At 40.1% G+C, this 20,704-nt stretch overlaps 1 protein-coding gene across 4 annotated transcripts; it reads left to right on the top strand.

Moving 5' to 3' along the window:
* Window positions 1-1,840: 1,840 nt before the first annotated feature.
* On the top strand, window positions 1,841-20,694 carry hps3 (HPS3 biogenesis of lysosomal organelles complex 2 subunit 1). 4 transcript variants are annotated; one of them, XM_034237376.1, is made up of 25 exons: window positions 1,841-1,934; window positions 2,741-2,865; window positions 2,997-3,068; window positions 3,225-3,318; window positions 3,493-3,566; window positions 3,910-4,122; window positions 4,472-4,526; window positions 4,918-5,000; window positions 5,147-5,261; window positions 5,723-5,876; window positions 5,984-6,066; window positions 6,429-6,603; window positions 9,033-9,114; window positions 9,208-9,365; window positions 9,553-9,654; window positions 11,956-12,064; window positions 12,631-12,899; window positions 14,770-14,947; window positions 16,404-16,637; window positions 17,348-17,545; window positions 17,641-17,844; window positions 18,032-18,136; window positions 18,478-18,684; window positions 18,790-18,877; window positions 19,283-20,694. In XM_034237376.1, the coding sequence occupies exons 2-25, from the start codon at window positions 2,815-2,817 to the stop codon at window positions 19,408-19,410; spliced, it is 3,231 nt and encodes a 1,076-aa protein (XP_034093267.1). In that variant the 5' UTR covers window positions 1,841-1,934; window positions 2,741-2,814; the 3' UTR covers window positions 19,411-20,694. The 4 variants fall into 4 exon arrangements, with proteins under 4 accessions (XP_034093267.1, XP_034093266.1, XP_034093264.1 ...); XM_034237375.1 differs by lacking the exon at window positions 9,553-9,654 and having other exon boundaries at window positions 5,732-5,876; XM_034237373.1 differs by lacking the exon at window positions 9,553-9,654.
* Window positions 20,695-20,704: the final 10 nt, after the last annotated feature.

The raw sequence follows: 20,704 nt of genomic DNA, 5'->3' as shown, positions 1-20,704 counted from the left end.
TTTATCCTTGTAGGTTACAATGCAAGATCACCATAATCATTTAGGGATACACTGTACTGTGTAATTCATGCTGCTGCATGCTGAATAATAAATGACAAGCATGCAGCATTGGTCTCAAAATGCATAATGAAAGTAATTTAAGTAAAAAGCTATTGGACAAAATCCTCAACAAAAACATGATTTAAAGCAAACTGGAACATTTGCTCCATTGAGTTTCATTTCTGATCATGGACTTTTTCTATCTTTGTCTAATTTGAACTAATTCTGAACAAATTGTGTTGAAGTTGCAAGTCAAGTGCAGGGCACACACGTGCACCCTGCAAGGTGAAAGGCAAGTTGGATTTGTAGACTACATCTTAAAGGTGTTGTAGTAGCCTAATGTGCATTTCATTTCCCAACATAAACAAAATATGTCAATCAGTTAAGTAACAGATGTGTCCTACCTTGCAAGAGTTGCAGTGAAACAGAGACTCAGAGGCGCTGCAGCGGAATGCTGCATGCAGGGTGCACACTGGCTGGAGATAAACTGCAGAGTTGATGTGGGAGCCCCCCGTTAGAGCACTCACCGTAGGAGCCCCGTTTGGCACGTTTACGGGTCACTGCAAAGTTTAACTCGGGGATTGACATCAACTCGAGCTGCTGTCGACACCTCAGCTGAGGACTGAGCCCCAACCTTGAAGTACCTGTCAGCACGAGAGAGAGAGGGAGAGAGAGAGAGAGACGAGAGCGGAGACGGAGGACCTGCAGCAAGAGAGAGAGGAGAGCGGAGAGAGTGAGAGAGAGAGAGAGGATGAGAGAGAGAGAGAGAGAGAGAGAGAGAGAGAGAGAGAGAGAGAGAGAGAGAGAAAAAGCAAGCCTATACTCAAGCAGGCACGTGAACAAAATAGCAAAGTTAAATTAATGCTCAATGCTGGTTAGAAATCCCTCCAGCATATTATTTTTATCTTGCACAGATGACATTCATCTTTCAAAAGATGTAGTGTCGTGAATGACTAAATTAAACTGCGATACAAATGCGATTGTTGTTATTTTACAGTTATGTTTAGGTTAGATTTAAATGGCCTGGGGTATTGGTTGTGATTGCACATTATTATTGTTTAAGCAGCAGTGTCTTTATTACTGTCAATCGTCTTTCTCATCTGTCAATGTTCCTTTTCAAACATAAACACTTCTATCACAGGAAGCTACAAAATAAAGGCCAAACCAAAATGCAAAGCATGAACCTACACGAAACTGAGAGCATACAAAAACGGGAACATTGTAATGTTCGTACACTAAATTCTTCTTATCGATAGCCTACCTCCCCTCTCTTTTTATTTTGTGTTAAATACTGCCCCCATGTGATATTTTTCAGTAACTGTGTCAATACATGTTAAATTGTGCCATCCTGCATACAAACATTGCAGATCATATAAACGCTCATATTTCCCCTTCTGAGAACATACTCACACCTAGTGGGGCTTTTGTGAAAATGCACCCCTCATTAACAAACATAATATATTGTAGCACTCTAAGGGTTTAGCCCATTTGAAACGGGGCATAATGAACGCCTCTGTAACTTTTTATTTGAAACATTTGTATCACTTTTTTTTTTTGTACAATAAAATATATTGTATGTTGTCCTGTATGACAGGACAGAGAAGTTCATGAATATTTTTGCAGTATGTCATTTTCAGCAAGCACGTTGTAGATGGTCCCTGTACAACTGAGTAGCCTGATACTAAACAATTACAACAAAGTGAAAAAACAACGGGAAAATTAAAACCCTGACAGAACATTACTGTTTCTCAACCAATGAGAACGTCAAAAACCCGGAGTGGGCGGGCACTTTCTTGTTGTCGTTGACGGTTCACTTCCTGCTTTGCACTGAAATCAATCAACTTCAGCACAAAAGTAGGAAAAGCGAGGATACCGAGGATCTGTCAGCATAGTAGGTACTTTACGAGTAATATTTCACAGCTTTTTACCGCAATGACTGTTATTTGCAGCTAAAATGTGAGTCAACCGGAAGAAAAGTGTGAATCCTAATGTGTGCACACACCCTATGCTGCTCACAAGACTGCGGCGGCATGTGATATCGATTAGTGAAACACACACTGCTGCAGCCCTGTTTCAGCTCCTGATAGAATGAAAGAAATGTATCGAAAACTACATTCTACATGTTAGTGGGGTCATGTTTCTTATTTTATTGTAATACGTTTACATAGGTTACGTGACATTGGTTTCGAAGTGTCAGAACTTAATTACATTTAAAATAACGGATATATTTTCTCTGAAAACGTCGATGTCGAATATGCAACGAATAAGTTAGTTTAAGGTTGGAAATCCAAAAGACATTCAAACTACGGCTGTCATAGGAAGGTTTCTCGCATAGCCCTCTGTTATCCACAGGGTTAGTGTTAGGGACCGTCAATAAACCGTTTGTCTTACAAAATAAAAACAATGTTATTTTCAATACCTTTGTACTAGCTTGCACATATGCTAAACTAATGCAAACATAATAGGAATAAATGTTTCTTGTGTCACATGTGATTAACCTGGTCAAACTAAAAAGTGAGCCTATTTATTGCCACAGTTATTCACAAAAGGCAAGTCATAACCATAGACTGTATATATAAAGGTCATAACAAGTCGATATCATTTGTAATTATATAAAATGACACGTCTCATAACCAAAAAGTATTTTTGAATAATATGTCAAAACTGTTCAGTTCTAAACATTTTTATATTTTAATGGAAGCTGTCCTGCTGAATGAGGACAGTCCGTTACATTTCCACCCTGGGCTGATTCCTGTCTCCAAGAGGGGATCCAACATGGTGCACGTCTACAACTGCCATCCTTTCGCCTCACAGCAGATAGTACAGGTAGGTGGATGTTGCTGTGGATGTTTTTATTTTCTTTCTTTAAAAAAAATAAAATGCTTATCACGGTTGATAATGTTGTTTTGTGTATGTGTCCGGTCCTAACTAATATACCCTACCTCTCTGTATCTCAGGTGGAGCAGGAGCCTGGACTGGTCTGCTGTGGAGGGGGAGCTTTGTTTGTGGTGGCGACTGGAGGATGCAAGGTTATTCTTTTAAAATATGTATATTTTTAAATAAAAGTTTTCCAGTTATTTTATTTATTTGTGTTTAAATAAAAACTATGCCCTCATTTGTTAAACCCACACCTCATCAAAAATATATGTTTTTTAATATGCAGTAATGTGTTGAACTGAATCAAGGTGGAGGCTTACAATGTGGAGCAGGAGGGCTGCCCTTTCATCTGTCGCTTTGCCACCATGGGCACTGTGAAGAGCATCCAGCACAGCAAGATGGGTAAAAAAACTCATTATTGCTCACCTTTTGTCAGTCTTAGCAACTGCATACATACTATTGCGCTTTTGCTTGTTTTATGTGTGAGTATAGGAAGCCGACAGCATAAGGGTTGAAGTGTCAGTTGAAGAGAGTGATATATTTGTATTTTTTTTTTCTTTTCTGCATCCCATTCAGGAGATTACCTGGTTACCATTGAGGAGAAGAACAGCGCCACTTACCTGAGGGCCTACACCAACTGGCGTTATCAGGTACACACTGAAAAGCTTTCTTGAAAGTATTTATTATCATATAACATTGAGACTTAAGGGACCATGTTCATTTATTTTGTAGTTTTCATACTTTATGTTGGGGATCAATATGTGACCTTAACTAGGGCAATGTTATAAAAACATATAGCATTTGTATTATATGGACTAGAAGAAAATGTTGTCCCTCAGATACTACTCATTGTAGAATTAACATTAAACTTGAAATTGAATTGATCCACTAAACGAAAGACAAATAGAAGAGATGGTTTTTCATCCGTATATCTACTGCAATATTACGTTCTTTTGTCCATGTTTTCTTCTGTATTTATTGCTCTCCATTCAGGCGGAGGGGAAGGCCCGGGTCGGGGTGCGTTTGTTGGGCCACCTGCTGCGAGGGGCGTCTGTGCGGGGCGGGGTGCAGATGGAGATCATCGAGATCCCTCTTTCAAAGCGCCCTGTTGCCGTGGCATGTTGTCCGGTGACAGGAGACCTTCTGGTCGGCTGTGAGGACACTCTGGTCTTGTTCGCCTTGAGGAGACAGAACCAGCAGAGCCTGGTAAGAGTTCAACTGATAATCTGTGGCTTTATCTCCTCTGAAGACCCCTTTCTATTTATCGAGAAAGCTTTACACAGTTTAGATTATTAGAATATTGAGAGTCCTACTGGTGCATGATGTATTCACGATTAACGATGCAGTGTTTTCCAGAAGTTGACAGTTATCCACAACATTAGAATGTGTATTTCATTGTGTCTCAAAAAGTATTCAAATATAAATTACAGTACATGAAAAAGACGTTTTATGTTATCATCAGATTTATATGTCTCAATGAAGCATGCTATGACATTCTCAGTTACTTTCTCTAAGTGTTTTACATTTTATTCTTCTTGAAAAAAAATGCCTGCAGAATCAGAGTCAGCAGATCCTTCAGAGCACCTCGCAGAACTCCAGTCAGAATCAAGGTAACTCAAGAAAGTTGACACATAATTGTTAACACATTTTAATGCAAAGACTTGTTTTGCATCATGACTTGTGTTTAGTTTATAATGTGTTGACTGGACAGGAGGAACAATTTGAGCAAATTGCTTCAACCATGTTGCTCAAATAGAATGACTCTTAGAAAAATGTAATCCTCTATGTAATTCAATTATTTTGTAACGCTCTGATTGTCATTTAATCCTCTGTGTTTTTTACTGACCTTAAATGTGACCAATAATCTAGTAAACAATGCCTACTCTATGTCTAGTGGTGAAGGAGTTAGGTTGCGGTGATCCAAGAAAAAATATCCTCTTCGCTGACTCTCCATGTTTTCCTTCTTCAACTGATCCGTCCTTTGTTTGTTTTTCTTTTTAGCTCAGTCTCCAAGTCCAAACCAGAATTTCCTGGATTTTGAACGCTCAGTTATCCTGCATCTCCCAAAGATCGAGCCTAAACAGGTCATTTCAAACACCATTTCCCCTTTTTCTTTATTATGTTCTTTTCGTTTGGGGTATGTCCTTCATAGTTCAGTCAAATTATCTGTAATGCACACAGAACAATACTCACTGGTTTGGTTTGGTTGTATTGCTCCTCTGCCCCCTAGGTGGCACTGTGTGGAGGTTATGTGGCAGTGCAGATGGAGCTGGAGGTGCTGGTTTTGAAACTGGATGCATCTTCTGATCCTAAAACCCAGGAAGAATCATCAGACACAAAGAAAAGTTTGTGTTTGTTGCCCTCTATAATGATTGATCTATAGATCTTTTTGATTATGTTAAGTTTACAGGCTGTAAAAAAAGTAAAAGTGTGTGTGTGTGTGTGTGTGTGTGTGTGTGTGTGTGTGTGTGTGTGTGTGTGTGTGTGTGTGTGTGTGTGTGTGTGTGTGTGTGTGTGTGTGTGTGTGTGGTGTGTGTGTGTGTGTGTGTGTGTGTGTGTGTGTGTGTGTGTGTGTGTGTGTGTGTGTGTGTGTGTGTGTGTGTGTGTGTGTGTGTGTGTGTGTGTGTGTGTGGTGTGTGTGTGTGTGTGTGTGTGTGTGTGTGTGTGTGTGTGTGTGTGTGTGTGTGTGTGTTGTGTGTGTGTGTGTGTGTGTGTGTGTGTGTGTGTGTGTGTGTGTGTGTGTGTGTGTGTGTGTGTGTGTGTGTGTGTGTGTGTGTGTGTGTGTGTGTGTGTGTGGTGGGCGCAGATCATATAGATGACCAGGCTGATTTCATGGTCCTTCCGAGACACCAGGAGTTGCTGGGTGATGTAGCTAAAGACTGTGACATTCCTGTCAGCATTGAGAATACTGGGCTGGAGGACGGAAAAGGACAATACACGCTATCTTATGTTCTCTTCAGGTGAGTGCGTATAGTGCCGAGTACCAGTTTGACCCTTTAGATCTTTACGGTTAGCATATTTCTGCCCTATGAGGTGTATTTTTTACTTTTGTTGTTCTTTCTTGCAGGCGCTTTACTCCAGACTTCTTCCAGGGCTGCAGTGTGGAGGAAACTCAACTCCACTCACTGCAGCTTTACCCACTGTACACCAGTGAGTACAGCATTACAGTGAAAAGCAGAATATGTTGTCACAGGAATTAGGATTACTACTCGATTTCCTCTCTTTATGTCTCCATGATATCAACAAATGGTAAACTTCCAATCAAATCAAAGCCACTAATACCTTTATTTAACCCTACTGAGCTGTGTTGCAGCAAAGTTCTGTATACCATTCATTGCAACTGCAACATATTTCTTAACAAGATACATTTGCTTTTGATCACATTTTCAAAAAAATGCATTCTGCCGCTTGCCTGGGATCTTTTCAGACGTTGTCAGTGCAGTTTGCCTTCTTTCAGGACTTGGACCTGGTTCTTTTTGGTAAAATATTGTTTCTGCATTCTCTCTCTCCAGGTAACCAATCCGTGCCTCTGGAAGAACCAGCATGTGTCTTCTGCTTCTTCTCTCTCCCAAACGCTGGCTACCTGTACAGTCTGAAGGGTGGTGTCGAGCTTCTCTCCACCTATCAGTATCCAGAGAAAGTCCTGAAGGCGGTGCTAACGGACCACCTGCTGCACGTCATTACAAAGTACATCTGCAGTCTCATTTGATATTTCAATCATTTCATTTTCACTGAATTACAGCTCGTTAACATATCTTCATCCATGTCTTGTCATGGGAAATCATAAAAAAAAATTGAGTCTTTTATAAGTTGAAACTGAATAAGAAGACATGTGTATCAGCCTCAGTAATAGACTGATATTAAATCATGTTTATTTCTGTAGTCTAAAGTAGGGCTGTCACAATATCAGATTTTACCTTCACAACCTTCCTGACCAAAAAATATTAACAATAACAAACAATATTATTGTCGATGTCAAAAGAACATTTGAAAAACAAGAAATATGCTTTGTTTTTTTGTTTGATGTATTGCTTGTCTTTATTTTGGCATATAAATTACACTGTGTTGGTTGTTGGGAAGGGAGAGAAATTAACAAAAAAACTGCTGAAATTAAAAAGGTGTTTATTTACACAATGTAGTCATAACTGTATTTTTAACATGACCTAAATACCTCATTGTTTAAATATTGCAACTATTGTCATGTTACAGCCTGGCTCATAGGCTGCAACAAAGATGGGAGACTAGACAAGTTAAGTGTAACAAAAAGCAGAGACCTCTAGTGGAGTGGAGGGGGTCGTAACACCCACCCCCCCCCCCCCCCCCCCCCCCCCCCCCCCCCCCCTCTTAAAAAAGGGGTTCCCCCTAGGAACACCGTCCAAACGTAGCAACCAACACAGAATAATATTTAAATGCAAAGTTCAAAATGACATATACATGTTCCATACTGACCGGTTTGAATTTCATATCGTTGTTCACCCAGTCTCCATTTTCCAACCCAGCAACTCTAGTGCCTGAAGAAGACTTTTAAGAGATGCAACCGCACAACATCAGTGCCTAAGGAAGCTTTTTAAGAGTTTACAGGAAAGATGGAGATCCGAGAGAACACACACTGAAAAGAAGAGTGATGGATGACGGGACATGCATAGAAGAGCATTAACAGGAGGTCCAAAAACAGATAAATATTCACCAGTGCCCGACAAATTACCTGCAGCTAGACAAAGCTTGCTAAAGCTTTGCCTTCAACAAGATTCCAGCTATCACAAACTAGAATCAACATAAGCGTCAAACCAAAGGTTCCTCTGAAACAAACGGCTCACTAGCCAACCAAGCCTTCCTCAGAAGCACAGCACAAAGAGGCAACCAAACTACGCAAAGCTCACCCAACCAAGGCATGAACTGCAGCGTTTATGTTCCCGAAGCTTACAGGTCTAACTAACCACTTGCAGACACTTCCAACAAATTACCATTTTGCACTTCCCTCCTGCATCTACTTACTTCCATATAAGCCACTGTAGCATCCTGTACTAAGATATCACCAAAACCCAGACTCGTTTTAGAACTAATAAAGCCAAACGGTTTACCAGGATCAAACTACTAACAGGAGAATACCAACATTATTTACCCACGGCGAGACAGATAACAAACACTCATGTATACATTGTAAACTCACTTAACACATTTGCAGCCAATCTCAAATAGCACATACACAGATAACAGCAGTCATGTCCCTCTATCTACCAAACAAAACAGAAACTACCTAAACTCCCCCCTAGTCTTCAGGTGCTTCTTATGTTGGGTATTTATGCACTGAAACCCACAAGCCCGGTAAAGCAACCAGCAATTGGCAACTCCACCCGCAGCTTTGGACGTGCTCCCGAGCTAATAGCTCTAACCACGTCCACACCACACTAAAACCCCCCAACGAATTCCAAAGGGAATCCGTTCTGAAGCCTACAGGGACAGAAGTGAGAGACACTCACAGGACCACCAAAAATCGGCTACAAAAATCACCACTATAACGAGCTTAGCGACGAAAAACAAAAACACCACCCACATGCATTTCATTACAACTGCTTACATTATCCAACAAAAACAAACATCTACTCACCACACTTGTCCATGTCTCCCAACCAACCAGTATGCACACAACGAGGTGCACCTGTCTACCAAGTTACAGCTGATCTGATTCCTGTAATCAGTCTCAGCCCTTCAATCCACTTACAAGCAGACAAAGATGGCTGCACTACAGAACTAGAAACAATGTAAAAAATCCCGGACGAGCCCCCATTTGTTACAGCCTGGCTCATAGGCTGCAACAAAGATGGGAGACTAGACAAGTTAAGTGTAACAAAAAGCATATTTATTTACAATACCACAAAAACCAAAGGTCTTCAAAGAAACCTAATAAACATGGAAGTCAGTTATCAGTAATGGTTGCGTGTATGGGTGTGTGAAAATGTGCAGAAACAAAGACGCGGCCGTGTCCAACAGAAGAGTGAGAGGGCAGTATGGGTTGGTGGAGGGGGTCGTAACAGTCAATACTGGTATATTGCATATACTCTATTCTGAATTGTGTATTCCTCAACAAGTAAGTTTGATTCTTCCTGTGTGCCTAGGAGTGCATTGCAGTGTTTCACAGTGCGCTGTGCAGCAGTAGCAGCCAGGATTGTGGACCCTTACATCGACACCACCATGAAGGTATGATCCTATCATGGAACCCTTGCCTCATGGGTTATTCAATAACTTACTGTAGGGTTTAGTCTCACCATTTCCCCCTGTGTGTGTCTGAAGGCCTGTCCGCCCTGCAGCATGGAGGTGTGTGCGCTCAGGATTCAGCTGTTTATTGGTCTGCGATCAGTGTGTGTCTACGGCCGCCATGTCATCCTGCTCTCCGCCGCTGACACAGAGACACCAGAGGAACCTGAACGCACCCCACAACGCAGACGCCTGTAAGTCTCACACATATACCCACATGTCTGTGATCGTATAGAGTGTACAAGTGTTTAAAAGCTTCATCGGATTAGTCATCAGATACCTCCCTGCCATACCAGAATACTTATCAACACTGGTGATATGTGTGATCAGGCATACATACATTTAAAACATGTTTTACTGTGTGTGTATGTGTTATTTTAGCAAGTTGAAAGAACACACCTTGCTGACTGGTATTTTCCTGGCGGTGGGAATCGATCCCACAACCACACCAGCTCTGGAGAGCTTTCTATTACGGCCCTTCCTGTAAGATAAACCCAAACCCCCCCTCCCCCCGCAGTCTCTGTCGTCACTTTAAGCCAAGCTGCAATGCCAAGAAACCCTTGAAAAGTACTCACTGTAGCAGAGGATTTTTAGCCAAACCCTCAAATCATTATTTAAAAGGGGATCTATTTAACCTTTCATGCCACAGAACAAACTTTTTTAGCTTCCATTAAAGTACCTTGTTTGTTTTTGCATTTGTCACTGATACCAGTATTCCTAGCTGAAGAATAACCATGGTAATTAACATGAACTGAAACATCAGTTATGGAGGCTTTTCCTACTTTAGGACAACATCCTAAATGCTAAGAAAATAGTATATTCAAGATGTCAATGTATCTTCTTACCCTCACTTTAGACCCTCAATCTAACTCTTATTTAGTGGCACAAAGATCCTAGCTCATTTAAAAAAGGTGGGAAGTGAGGGTCCTAAGTACTTCCTCCTTTGATCTGCCTTGCCTTTCCATAAGTTATCAATATTCAAGTCACTTGGACAATACATTCAAACATTTTCTAAATGTAAGACATAAGCTTTGTGTTTTTCTGTACTTATAAGGTTATTATGGATTAACATTTGCTGCACTAATCCTGTAGTTACACTGCAGATTACCTTTAAAGTGTATGTAGAATGACTAAGATTATACAAATATAATGTTCATATTTTAAATCCACAACTATAACTATAATATATAAAACCCCTAAAACAACCGGTTACTTCAACTCATGGTTAATCACTGTTTTGAATTAATGTGTGCCTTTTACAGCTTGGTCTAAAAGTGACAACACTACCTGTTTTAGTTCCTTTACCAATTTAAAACATAACCACCCTAACTTCCTTTAGTGTGTGTGACCCTTTGCTCATAAACTAATTTTCTATGGACTGAAATAGATCTGAACAAGATCTGTTTTGGATTTAATTCAGCCAGCTTGTTATCCATCTTTGTTGGACATGTTACTTGTCCCTTGTAAAACTTAGATAGTGGCCCATAATTGCAGGTAAAGAGCTGAATTTTCAGTAAGTGAGACCTGTCTTATATATTTTATCGAGTTGTTAAACAGTTAAAGCTCCCGAGACAAATATAAAATGTGTCATATTGGGCTATATGAATACATTTGAATTGATTGATTTATTGATTGATTGATATTTGAAGCTAAAGTAATCCGTCATTTTTTGTCAAGAAAATGTTGCGATTTTTTGTTCGCTGGAAATTGCAGCATATCCCCTTATTTAATTATATATCCCCTTAAATATGATTTTCGCCGGAAATTGCAGCATATCCCCTTATTTAATTATATATCCCCTTAAATATGATTTTAGTCATTGCATCTTAAGTTCTAGAGAAGCATTCTGAGCAAACGTTAGTGATAGCCAAAACAATGTTGGATAATTACCTTTCTTTATAACGTTAAACTGTATAATTCTGTGGTTTTAATTACTGTTTCGGTTCCTGGTAAAAATGTCGGAAACAATTAACAATATAGAAATCCTAACTAGGAGAAGCTGGCGTTAACGAGTGCAATGTGGTGAAGAGCTCTCCCATGATCTAACGCTGCCTCTCAATGCCGCCACACTTCATCTTTTGTTTTTGTTGTTATTGAGAGACTCCTAGTGGCAGAACATCACATATTGTGCATCTAACAGGCAGGTGTGCTTTGTAGATTGTAAAATGTGCCTGTTTCTATTACAAATCAAAATACAGGTTTGAGGCCACATGACATGACTATCGAGCATGGCATGAGCCACAGGAAACACATCTTACTTATTTACCATGTTAATCTGTTCACTAACAGTTCACTAATGTGTGTTTGTTCATGTTTAATGTAGTAACGCTTTTTAATATTGGCAATAGTACTGTATCACATAGCAACTGTATGCAAAATGTTGTACTTTACTGTGAGTATGATGGTGTTGCACACAGTACTAAAAACCTTCCATTGATTAAAAACATGTTCAATGTCATGCAAAGTATGTCGGAAACGTTTTAAGTAATTAATTGAATTCCTGTTATCGACATGTTTAGCATACCGATTGTGCATTTTGCATCTTTAAATAAAAGAACATTTGGCAAAATCCTAGTTTGCAGACTCTAGACTAGAGACAAATCAACGTACTGTTACATTTTTCACTCGTTGTTTTCTGTGATTTTCTTGAATAATGGGAAAATCTCTCTAAAAAGTCTGCAGATTTTTGGATTTAGGCAAATGTATCTTCTCTGTGTGATGAGAAAATTGTGATTTTCTCTGATTATTCTTGTTGTTACCCCTCTTTGTAACCTTTGACCTCAGGAGCAGGAAATGGACGATCTCCTCTCCCAAAGAAACCAGCCCAGCAGGACACGGGTGGAACCTGTATGTGGTCGACAGCGTCAGCCCCCTCACTCTTTACCAAGAGATGGTAACAGACATACCACCTTAATGAACTGCTCAAAAACAATCCACTTGCATGTCAGTTGTTATGGGTGTATACTTCTACTTGTAATATCATGTATGCACAATTATTAATCATACAGTATGAAAGACTAAAGAAATAAAACTAGAACAAAACAAACATCTTAAATGCATAAAAAAAAGACACATGACTGTGATATGCATTTAATTTGTAATTGATCACTTATATTTAAACAACATAAATACAATTTGCCTGTAATGAGAGTGCAAATGTATTTGTTGAAAATATATGTATTAATCAGATTATATATTTTCTAAATCTAGTGAAACGGACTGCTTTATTCTTTCTGTTTTAAAGAAGCAGACAGCATTTTTGTGAAACTTCTTTCTGATCTGTAAATCTATTAAAACCTTTTTTCCAAAATAGATTTTGTCACTAAATAGATTTAGATTTAGTGACTAAATGAAAGGTGGAAATAATATGAAAGATTGACTCTGAACATGCTACACCTACTGTAGTATATCTTCATGTGTATGAGTGTGTATAGTCATATTTTTGTCTGTGTTTTTCAGGTCGAATACAGCGAGCGGTACGCAGAGACCAACCCGCAGGCCCAAAGCCTTCGGCACCTCCTGAGTGAAGCTCACCTCTTCCTCCGCACCTCCTTACTCAGGACAGAGCCATCAGAGCAGCCACGAAACATCGAGGGTGAAGCCGCCGTGACTCTGCAGACAGATACAGACGCACCAGCTGAGAGACACACAGCTGCACAGACAGACAGGCAGGAGGTGGAGGAGGCACTCAGGCACAACTGTGCACAGCTGGGAGACTGTTTCAGCAGGTAACACACACATACACACACATACACACACACACACACACACACACACACACACACACACACACACACACACACACACACACACACACACACACACACACACACACACACACACACACACACACACACACACACACACACACCCACACACACACACACACCGAGTCAGGTTCTTAACCTGTTAAGAACCTGACTCAAATTCAACCATTTCAAATTTGGAAATCAAGGCAAGGCAAGGCAAGTTTATTTATATAGCACTTTTCAACACAAGGCAATTCAAAGTGCTTTACAAAAAATGAAAGACATTAAGAAAATGGCATCATTAAAAAGAAAAGCTAATAAAATAAACATTATAAGAAAAAATACATGGATAAAAGTTACAGTGCAGTCTAAGATATGAATAGTTCAATTAAAAGCAACGACAAAAAGAAAAGTCTTCAGCCTGGATTTAAAAGTAGTCAGAGTTGCAGCGGACCTGCAGGTTTCTGGGAGTTTGTTCCAGATATTTGGAGCATCATAACTGAACGCTGCTTCTCCATGTTTAGTTCTGACTCTGGAGACAGAAAGCTGACCAGTCCCTGAAGATTAAGGAACCTTTTTTTGTAAATGTCTCCCTCAGACACTCTTTTCTTCTGACTGACTGTATTTATGTAAATTAGTTTCACCTTGCTGTACAGGTGGCATCCTTAAAATAACTTAATCCTGGTCAATTAAGTGATTCTGATTACATATTTTTATTGAGGTTTAAAAGTTGGGATTTTGTTCAAACAATTGCATGCTTCTGCAATTCAGATTATGTTTTAATAATCTCTAAATTATTTTTTATGTATAATCTATTAAACATCTATCACAAATTCCTAGAGCTCATGGTGATGAGGCCTGTTTTGTCTGGCCAACTATTTAAAGGTCCCATGTCATGCTTTTCTGGTTATTACCCGTCCCCTTGTGTGTTATGTAGCTTTTTCTGCATGTAAACGGTCTGCAGAGTCACTAACCCTCAAAGTACACCCTGTAGCGAGTAAAACTCTAACACAGAAAATACCTATCTATGCTGCCCCAGAACGCCTCGTTGGACATTTTTCTTTTTCCATTTTTTTCTTCCGGAGTATAGTGACGTAACCATCCCCAGGTCCAAATGGACCAATCTGTGGAGCTCCACACACACACACACCCACACCCACACCCACACCCACACACCCACACACACACAGCCTTATCTTTTCTCAGCCGCGGCTCCGCGGATTTCACAGCCTGAGACAGCGAGACACTGAGTTTGTGTGTGTGCTCAGGCTGAGTTCAGGCTGAGTTCCGCGGTGTCTCGCAGACCCCACGCAGCAACCAGGAAACTCCACCAGTAACCCAGCTCACACTGGCCGCTCCTCGATCCTCAAAGGGCAGAGCAGCGAGCCGCGCAACGTCCCGCCAACACGGCACCCAGACCCCACGCAGCATTCTCATCTGTTTGTCCTTACTGGTGTCATTTCCTGGTTGCTAACGCCATTGTAAAACATAAACACTGATGTTCCGCTGTAACGGTGGTGGACTCATCACAACAGAGCGGGCGAGCTGACCAATCAGAGCACAGTGGGCTCATAGGGAGGGGGGGGGGGGGGCAGGAGCTCCAACAAGGCGTGTAGGACAGAGAGTGAATACACATACTATACAGAGATGCTGAATGAGAAACCAATGTGAGTTTGGAACATTGAACAATGTAAATATATTCTAGACCTCAACAATGGAGTTATGATCAGTAGAAATGGCCATGTCATAGGACCTTTAAAATAAAAAGTATCCCAAAAAATAAAGGGAAAAAGCAGTATATATTCACATTTGAGGAGAATCAATTATTTTGTGTTTGTCTGTTCTGTAGGGGCAGTCAGAAGGACTGCCACATGGCCTTGCCGTACTACAGGATGTCCGGTCTGTCAGTCACAGAAGTCATGGCCAGAAACCGCCCACTTCCCAGCAGCCCTCACACCTACGGCCCTGGCTTCCTGTTTTACCTGAAGCATTTCCTGTTTGAAGAAACAGAGCAGACTCTCAGCCAGGTATACACTAACACAGGGGTCTGCAACCTTTTTGACCAAAAGAGCCATTTTGCTCCTTTTTTCCAAAACATTTTTTTGTCTGGAGCCGCAAAACATATTTCATAGTTTTTTATTGTTATGTCAGACAAAAACTAGTTTGTTTGCATTTATTAGGCTATTTATTACATGATATAAAACTGTTAACCTCTAATAAGAAACAAAGAACTCCTATAAGGAGAATTACAAATAATACACAGGCCTACTTTAAAATAAATTAAACACAGCACTTGGGGAGTCCTCTGCACATTTGAAGGAAAAAAAAATATTATTAAAATGGGCCCACTTTGAAATAAATAAAACATATAGCTGCACCCTAAAAAGAGTTAAAGGTAGGGTAGGTAAGAATGGAGAAACCAGCTCGAGTGCGCTAGAATTTGAAAATACACAACCGGAAAAAATCTGCCTCTTCCTTCAGACTTTCTTACAGAGTCCCTCCTCCAACACACACGAACGCGCACATGACCAATGAGGGCACGAGATAAATTTGTGCACAGATGGAAGACTGTCGGGACGTTAAGAGCATTCCATGGAATATAACAAAAAGTGTTTTCTGAAATAAATGACATACCCCATTGAATTATGACTGAAGATCGTCAGCTGTCTTCCTCTCCCGTGTTGTTCCTCGATACGTAAAGGCTGCACCACCGTTGACAACTTCTCTCTACATATCAAACATACCGGTAAACCAGCATCGTTTGCTGTGTAAGCATATCACTCTGTCCACACAGAATTAAATCCTGTGTTCCTCCGATACTTTTCATGATTTATCCATAGTTCGCTCATCGAGCCGGGGGTCAGGTTATTCGCCTCCAAGAAAAGGCGCTCGCGCGGGACCATAGCAGGATGTGACACATATTTTAGTTGACCTAATTAAAACCGTTTTGTTTTTTATTTATGTGTCACAGTATCACCTCAAAATACAAGATACGAAACATTTTCAACCATGCAACAAAATATAAATAGTCCTACAAATACTTTTATTTTATTTCCTTCTTATTTTTGTCTAAACTCAAGGGAGCCAGAGCAGAGGGCTTAAAGGGCCGCATGCGGGCCGCGGGTTGCAGACCCCTGCACTAACATTATGCAAGGCTTGTTGTAATGAGACTTTTTATTTTTAGAAAGGTGGAAAGGTGTAATATGGAAGAAATTATAATTACATTTTCTTTGGAATTAACAACATGCGATCAGACTTTAGAAAAGGTCTTCTCTTAGCTTTCTTGGGGAAGTGACTTTATTACGGCTATGATACAACCTATGATTTGTCTATAAAAACATGTAAATATGTAGTTATTTTAGATTTGTATACATCAGTTCATCAGGTGTTTTATTTGTGTTCTACTGAACACTTGGTCCTTCAGTTAATTAATATTAAAAGAAACTAATGAAAACAAGGAATTAAAGAATTATCTTTCTGCAGGAGGCAGCTGATGAGGTCATAGACATTTTCAGCAAATCAGAGCCCTCACAGCTCGTCAGTGTGTGTGCCAGCCCGTCCATGATAAACCTCAGTCCCGCCAAGACGCTGCAAATCCTAATACATCAGGAGGACACGTGTGGTGTGTCTGTTCTTCTCACAATCACCATGGCAACCATGATGCTGTGTTTGGACGACCTGCCACAGTACACACAGCTGATGGAGAGACACGCCGAGGTGAGAGGGGACAGGGGCTGTGCTGTGTGTGTCCTTAAGAAAGCTTCTTATTGAAGAAGAAACTGAAACTTTATTTTCTCCACCACCAAAAGTGTGTGTATGCATGTGTGTGTCTGTAATCTTGCATGAGAGTCATCTCATCAGCATCATATATTTTGTTGTGATGATTAACAATCTTTTAAAATGTTTACTTAGAGTTTTGAACCTTCATTAACTCCTCACTCATCACTCCTCTTAACTGGCCAATAGGGGTCGCAATATAGAAAAATACATTTCCAGCAATTTGCATACCCATGGCTCAAAAATATCCATAGAAACAAATCAGATCAATTTCTTATGTAATATGTTATGATCCAATACAGTTAGAATATTATTTACAGGTCACATTGTGCTATTTGAACAGTTAATTATGTTTGTGTAAAATTGCCAAAATCTTTCCCCAATGTTTGCATGAAATCCTTTTTTAGTATAGTAGAAAGTGAAAATGTTTCTGGTTCCTCTTGAAAGGAAATGAGAAATAAAATGATTACAGTGGATTGAGAAGAGAATGTAATGTCAAAGCTCTTAACATTGTTTTTATTATCTTATAATATACCAAATCACTTACGAATTACATTTCTCAGAATGAGATTCATGAGATTCATGCTGACAGTGTAGCAAAGGGCAATTGGAGTTCTGAGAAACCTGAGGACCTATGTGTTTGTGTTCAGATGCTGCTAGTGTACAGGTTCATCGAGGAGCCCAGGTTGCTGCTGCACGGCGGAGTTGGAGGCCAGCACACACACATCCGTCCCACACGACTGACCCGACAGCTGGCAAAGTCCCAACCAGGACTGCTGGTGGCTGCCATGGTGGCTTTACATGAAAACAGCAAAGTTCAGCTGGAACAGGCTGATCACATATTCAAGGTGGATGTGGCACTTGTTATTCACAGCAAGTGAAATCTTACTCATTTGTTGCAACCTTTCAAGATGAAAACATATATGTGTGTGTTTGATTTTAGGAGCTGGGCTGTGAGAACTGCTTGCAGGTGGATTTCTGGGAGGCGATGCTCATGGCCTCCTCACAAGAAGCTGTCATCCAGGAGCTCCTGTTCCGACTTGTGTCCATCTATATTGACCGACTCACAAACACAACCTCCGATACACACCTCAACGAACCACACACACCTTCAAGACGAAGGCCGCTGAAGAGCGCTGACGATCTGGTACAGTAGATACAAATTGCAATTGTTGTCCTTGTTTGGGAAAGATTAAGTTTCTGGGGATTTTGTCCAGCACCTTTATCTACTGCCGTCAAATAATCATTGTGTATACATAGTGTGATGTTTAGGAAATCAATGAATGTGATCATCTTTGTACTCACTGAGAGGCCTACATGTTTGTGTGTCTCAGATAAACTCGTGCTCTCATTACGGTGCTCTCTACCCGTGGCTCACTGTTCTCAACCCAGCTCACACTACCAGCTCCCAACACCAGGAGGCGCTGTACAAACTACAGGTAATGTGTCTTGAATCAAAATAAATGTGCTTCTATGGAAAATATACAAAATATAATTCAACATTTTAGGGGTCGACTTGAACATTGCACTTGTAGTCAAATATGTCAAGTCTTCTAACATGAGCTAACAATTGCCACCAAAGCTACACGTCATACCATAACATGTGAGTATGTTACAAAAATCTCATGAGTGTATTGAATTGAGTAGGGTTTTGTTTTTAGAATTTTATACATTACATTTGTTTAATCATCAAACAATTATTGTGATATTTGATCTTGCATCATCTCCCTTTCCCTTACTCACCTTCTGTGATTGTATCCATGTTTCTGTCTGCCTACAGTCTCTGCTGTGTGGTCCGTCTCTGTCTGTGGGCTCCGTCGTGCCTCTGATGGAGCGTCTGTCAGAGGAAACTTTGTGGGGCTTCAGCCTGCACCTCCTCTGCTCCACCAGGAGGGGGCAGTATGACTGTAGCATTGAGAAGCTGCTGGATCGATGTCCTCAGGCCATCATAGCCTACGCCAACCACCAGTTACAGGACACACATATGGTCTGTACTGAGCTGTAGCCTGAGCTGTGCAGTGTCTCACTTATTTTTTTAACTCCAAGTGATTCTCAGTAGTATAACCGTGTCTTCCTTGTATAATTTTTGCAGATGTTGTGGTGGCAGAAGCTGCTCCCTGAGCTTTGTAACAGGACGAGAGCTGCTTCGGACAACAGCATCCTATTGGCAGCCCTCAAAGGTAGACGCTTATCCCAGAATACCATCAGTCTGTCAAAAGACCCTTATTTTGAGTGTATGGCCACCTTGCCTAGCTTTGTTTAAGAACATCTTATATATATCTGTACTTTTTTTCCTATTTTCCCTCGTGAGTCCAATCACCTATGGGGCAGCAGAAGCGCAATGTTGAATTGGCTTATTTAACTGGGGATTTAATCTAATTTTACAAAGGCCCTGCAAACCAACAATGAGAAATATGACAAAATGAACTAATTACACCAATTAATACTTCTTGTGATACTAGTATTTTATTACTTTCTCGTGAAAATCAAAAACATAAAAAAAAAAGAGTCTACATTTTCAGTTCTACTCTGATGTCCATGTTTTGACGTTTAGACTTTAATTTGGCCTGTGTTCGTGCCAACAGAGACGCTGGTTGTGGTTGCCATGGAAATGAGTCCAACAGACTTTCTGGAGCTGATACCTGACGACGGGACGGCCTCCTACTTCCTGCCTTACCTGTTGACCTGTAGCCAGAGACATTTAATGGCCTGACACACACACACACACACACACACACACACACACACACACACACACACACACACACACACACACACACACACACACACACACACACACACACACACACACACACCACATACACTGTACTTAAATATACAAGGACAAAGGTGTCAGTTGTTCATTCAAACTGATGCATAGAATAACTATCCCATTGTTTGCTATTGAACTGCTGCACCAAAACAAATTGCGGGTTGAGTTCTTCCGTTGCCGTACGGCGTAAACGGTCCTAACACTGGAGTGAAAGGACAACCTGGCAACAATGAAAACACAAAGCTGTCTCTCTAGTCTCTAATGGTGTGACAAGCTCTGTTTGTCATCAGACAATCATGTCCAGGTTTTTGCATGTTTACTTGACCAACTTTTGATATATATATATATATATATAAAGCAATTAATATGGATGTTTTATCTGTGTTTTTAACTTAATAAAATAATAAAATACTGTATGCAGGAAACACAAGACCAGACTATAGTATATAAAGCAGACCCTGCAGAAAAGATAGAAATCATGCTTTCCAATTTTGAGTTTTGTTTGTCATTGCGTGTTCATTTTTGTTACAATTTTAAAGATATGTATCTAAAAGTGGGCTTTATGTTGCCATACAAATGTAATGTGTTGCTACTAACATTTTATTTAATAGAGTTTGTTGTCCTAACTAGTGCCTAAATGCCTAAAACATGGAAGTCACTTGGTTTAAACCAGTTAAAAGCTGCAAGATTGTGATTTTATTTTTCATGAATTGCGGAAGTTTTTACTTGTTGGTCACTCAAATAGAAAGTAGTTTGAATATATCAGTCCACTTTTGATTTGTTTTAATTGTATTTCACTCACAACTTCCTCATTTGGTTAACTCAACTACCCTTGGTTGACACATGATCATAGATTGTTGAGTGTGTGTGGTTTTCTTTTGTCATAACAGTTTCACCAGAGACATGAGGTGTGACTTTGATCATATTGACTCAGATTAGATAGTATATCACTATGCTGTGTAACTGCTGCTGCTGAAATCTGCACACTTTATCAAGGTTTGTTTAGCAATCATTAAACCGGCCTGATGTTTTTAGCTGTGGATTCAAAGACATTTATTCTTTAATGGACGAGCAAAGACAATACACATAGATCCTAACATATCTGTGTTTTAATTTTATAAGCAAGTATTTTGTAACTTAGATTATTGACAATGAAACTTACTCAAATCAAAAGTGACTCAATCATGATGTTGATGATTAAACAGGCCACGAGTGATATGTGAAGAGGGGTTGA

This window comes from Gymnodraco acuticeps, unplaced genomic scaffold (assembly GCF_902827175.1).
Source record: "Gymnodraco acuticeps unplaced genomic scaffold, fGymAcu1.1, whole genome shotgun sequence".
In the NCBI taxonomy this organism is placed as follows: Eukaryota; Metazoa; Chordata; class Actinopteri; order Perciformes; family Bathydraconidae; genus Gymnodraco; species Gymnodraco acuticeps.
This window is presented reverse-complemented; position numbering and strand designations above follow the sequence as displayed.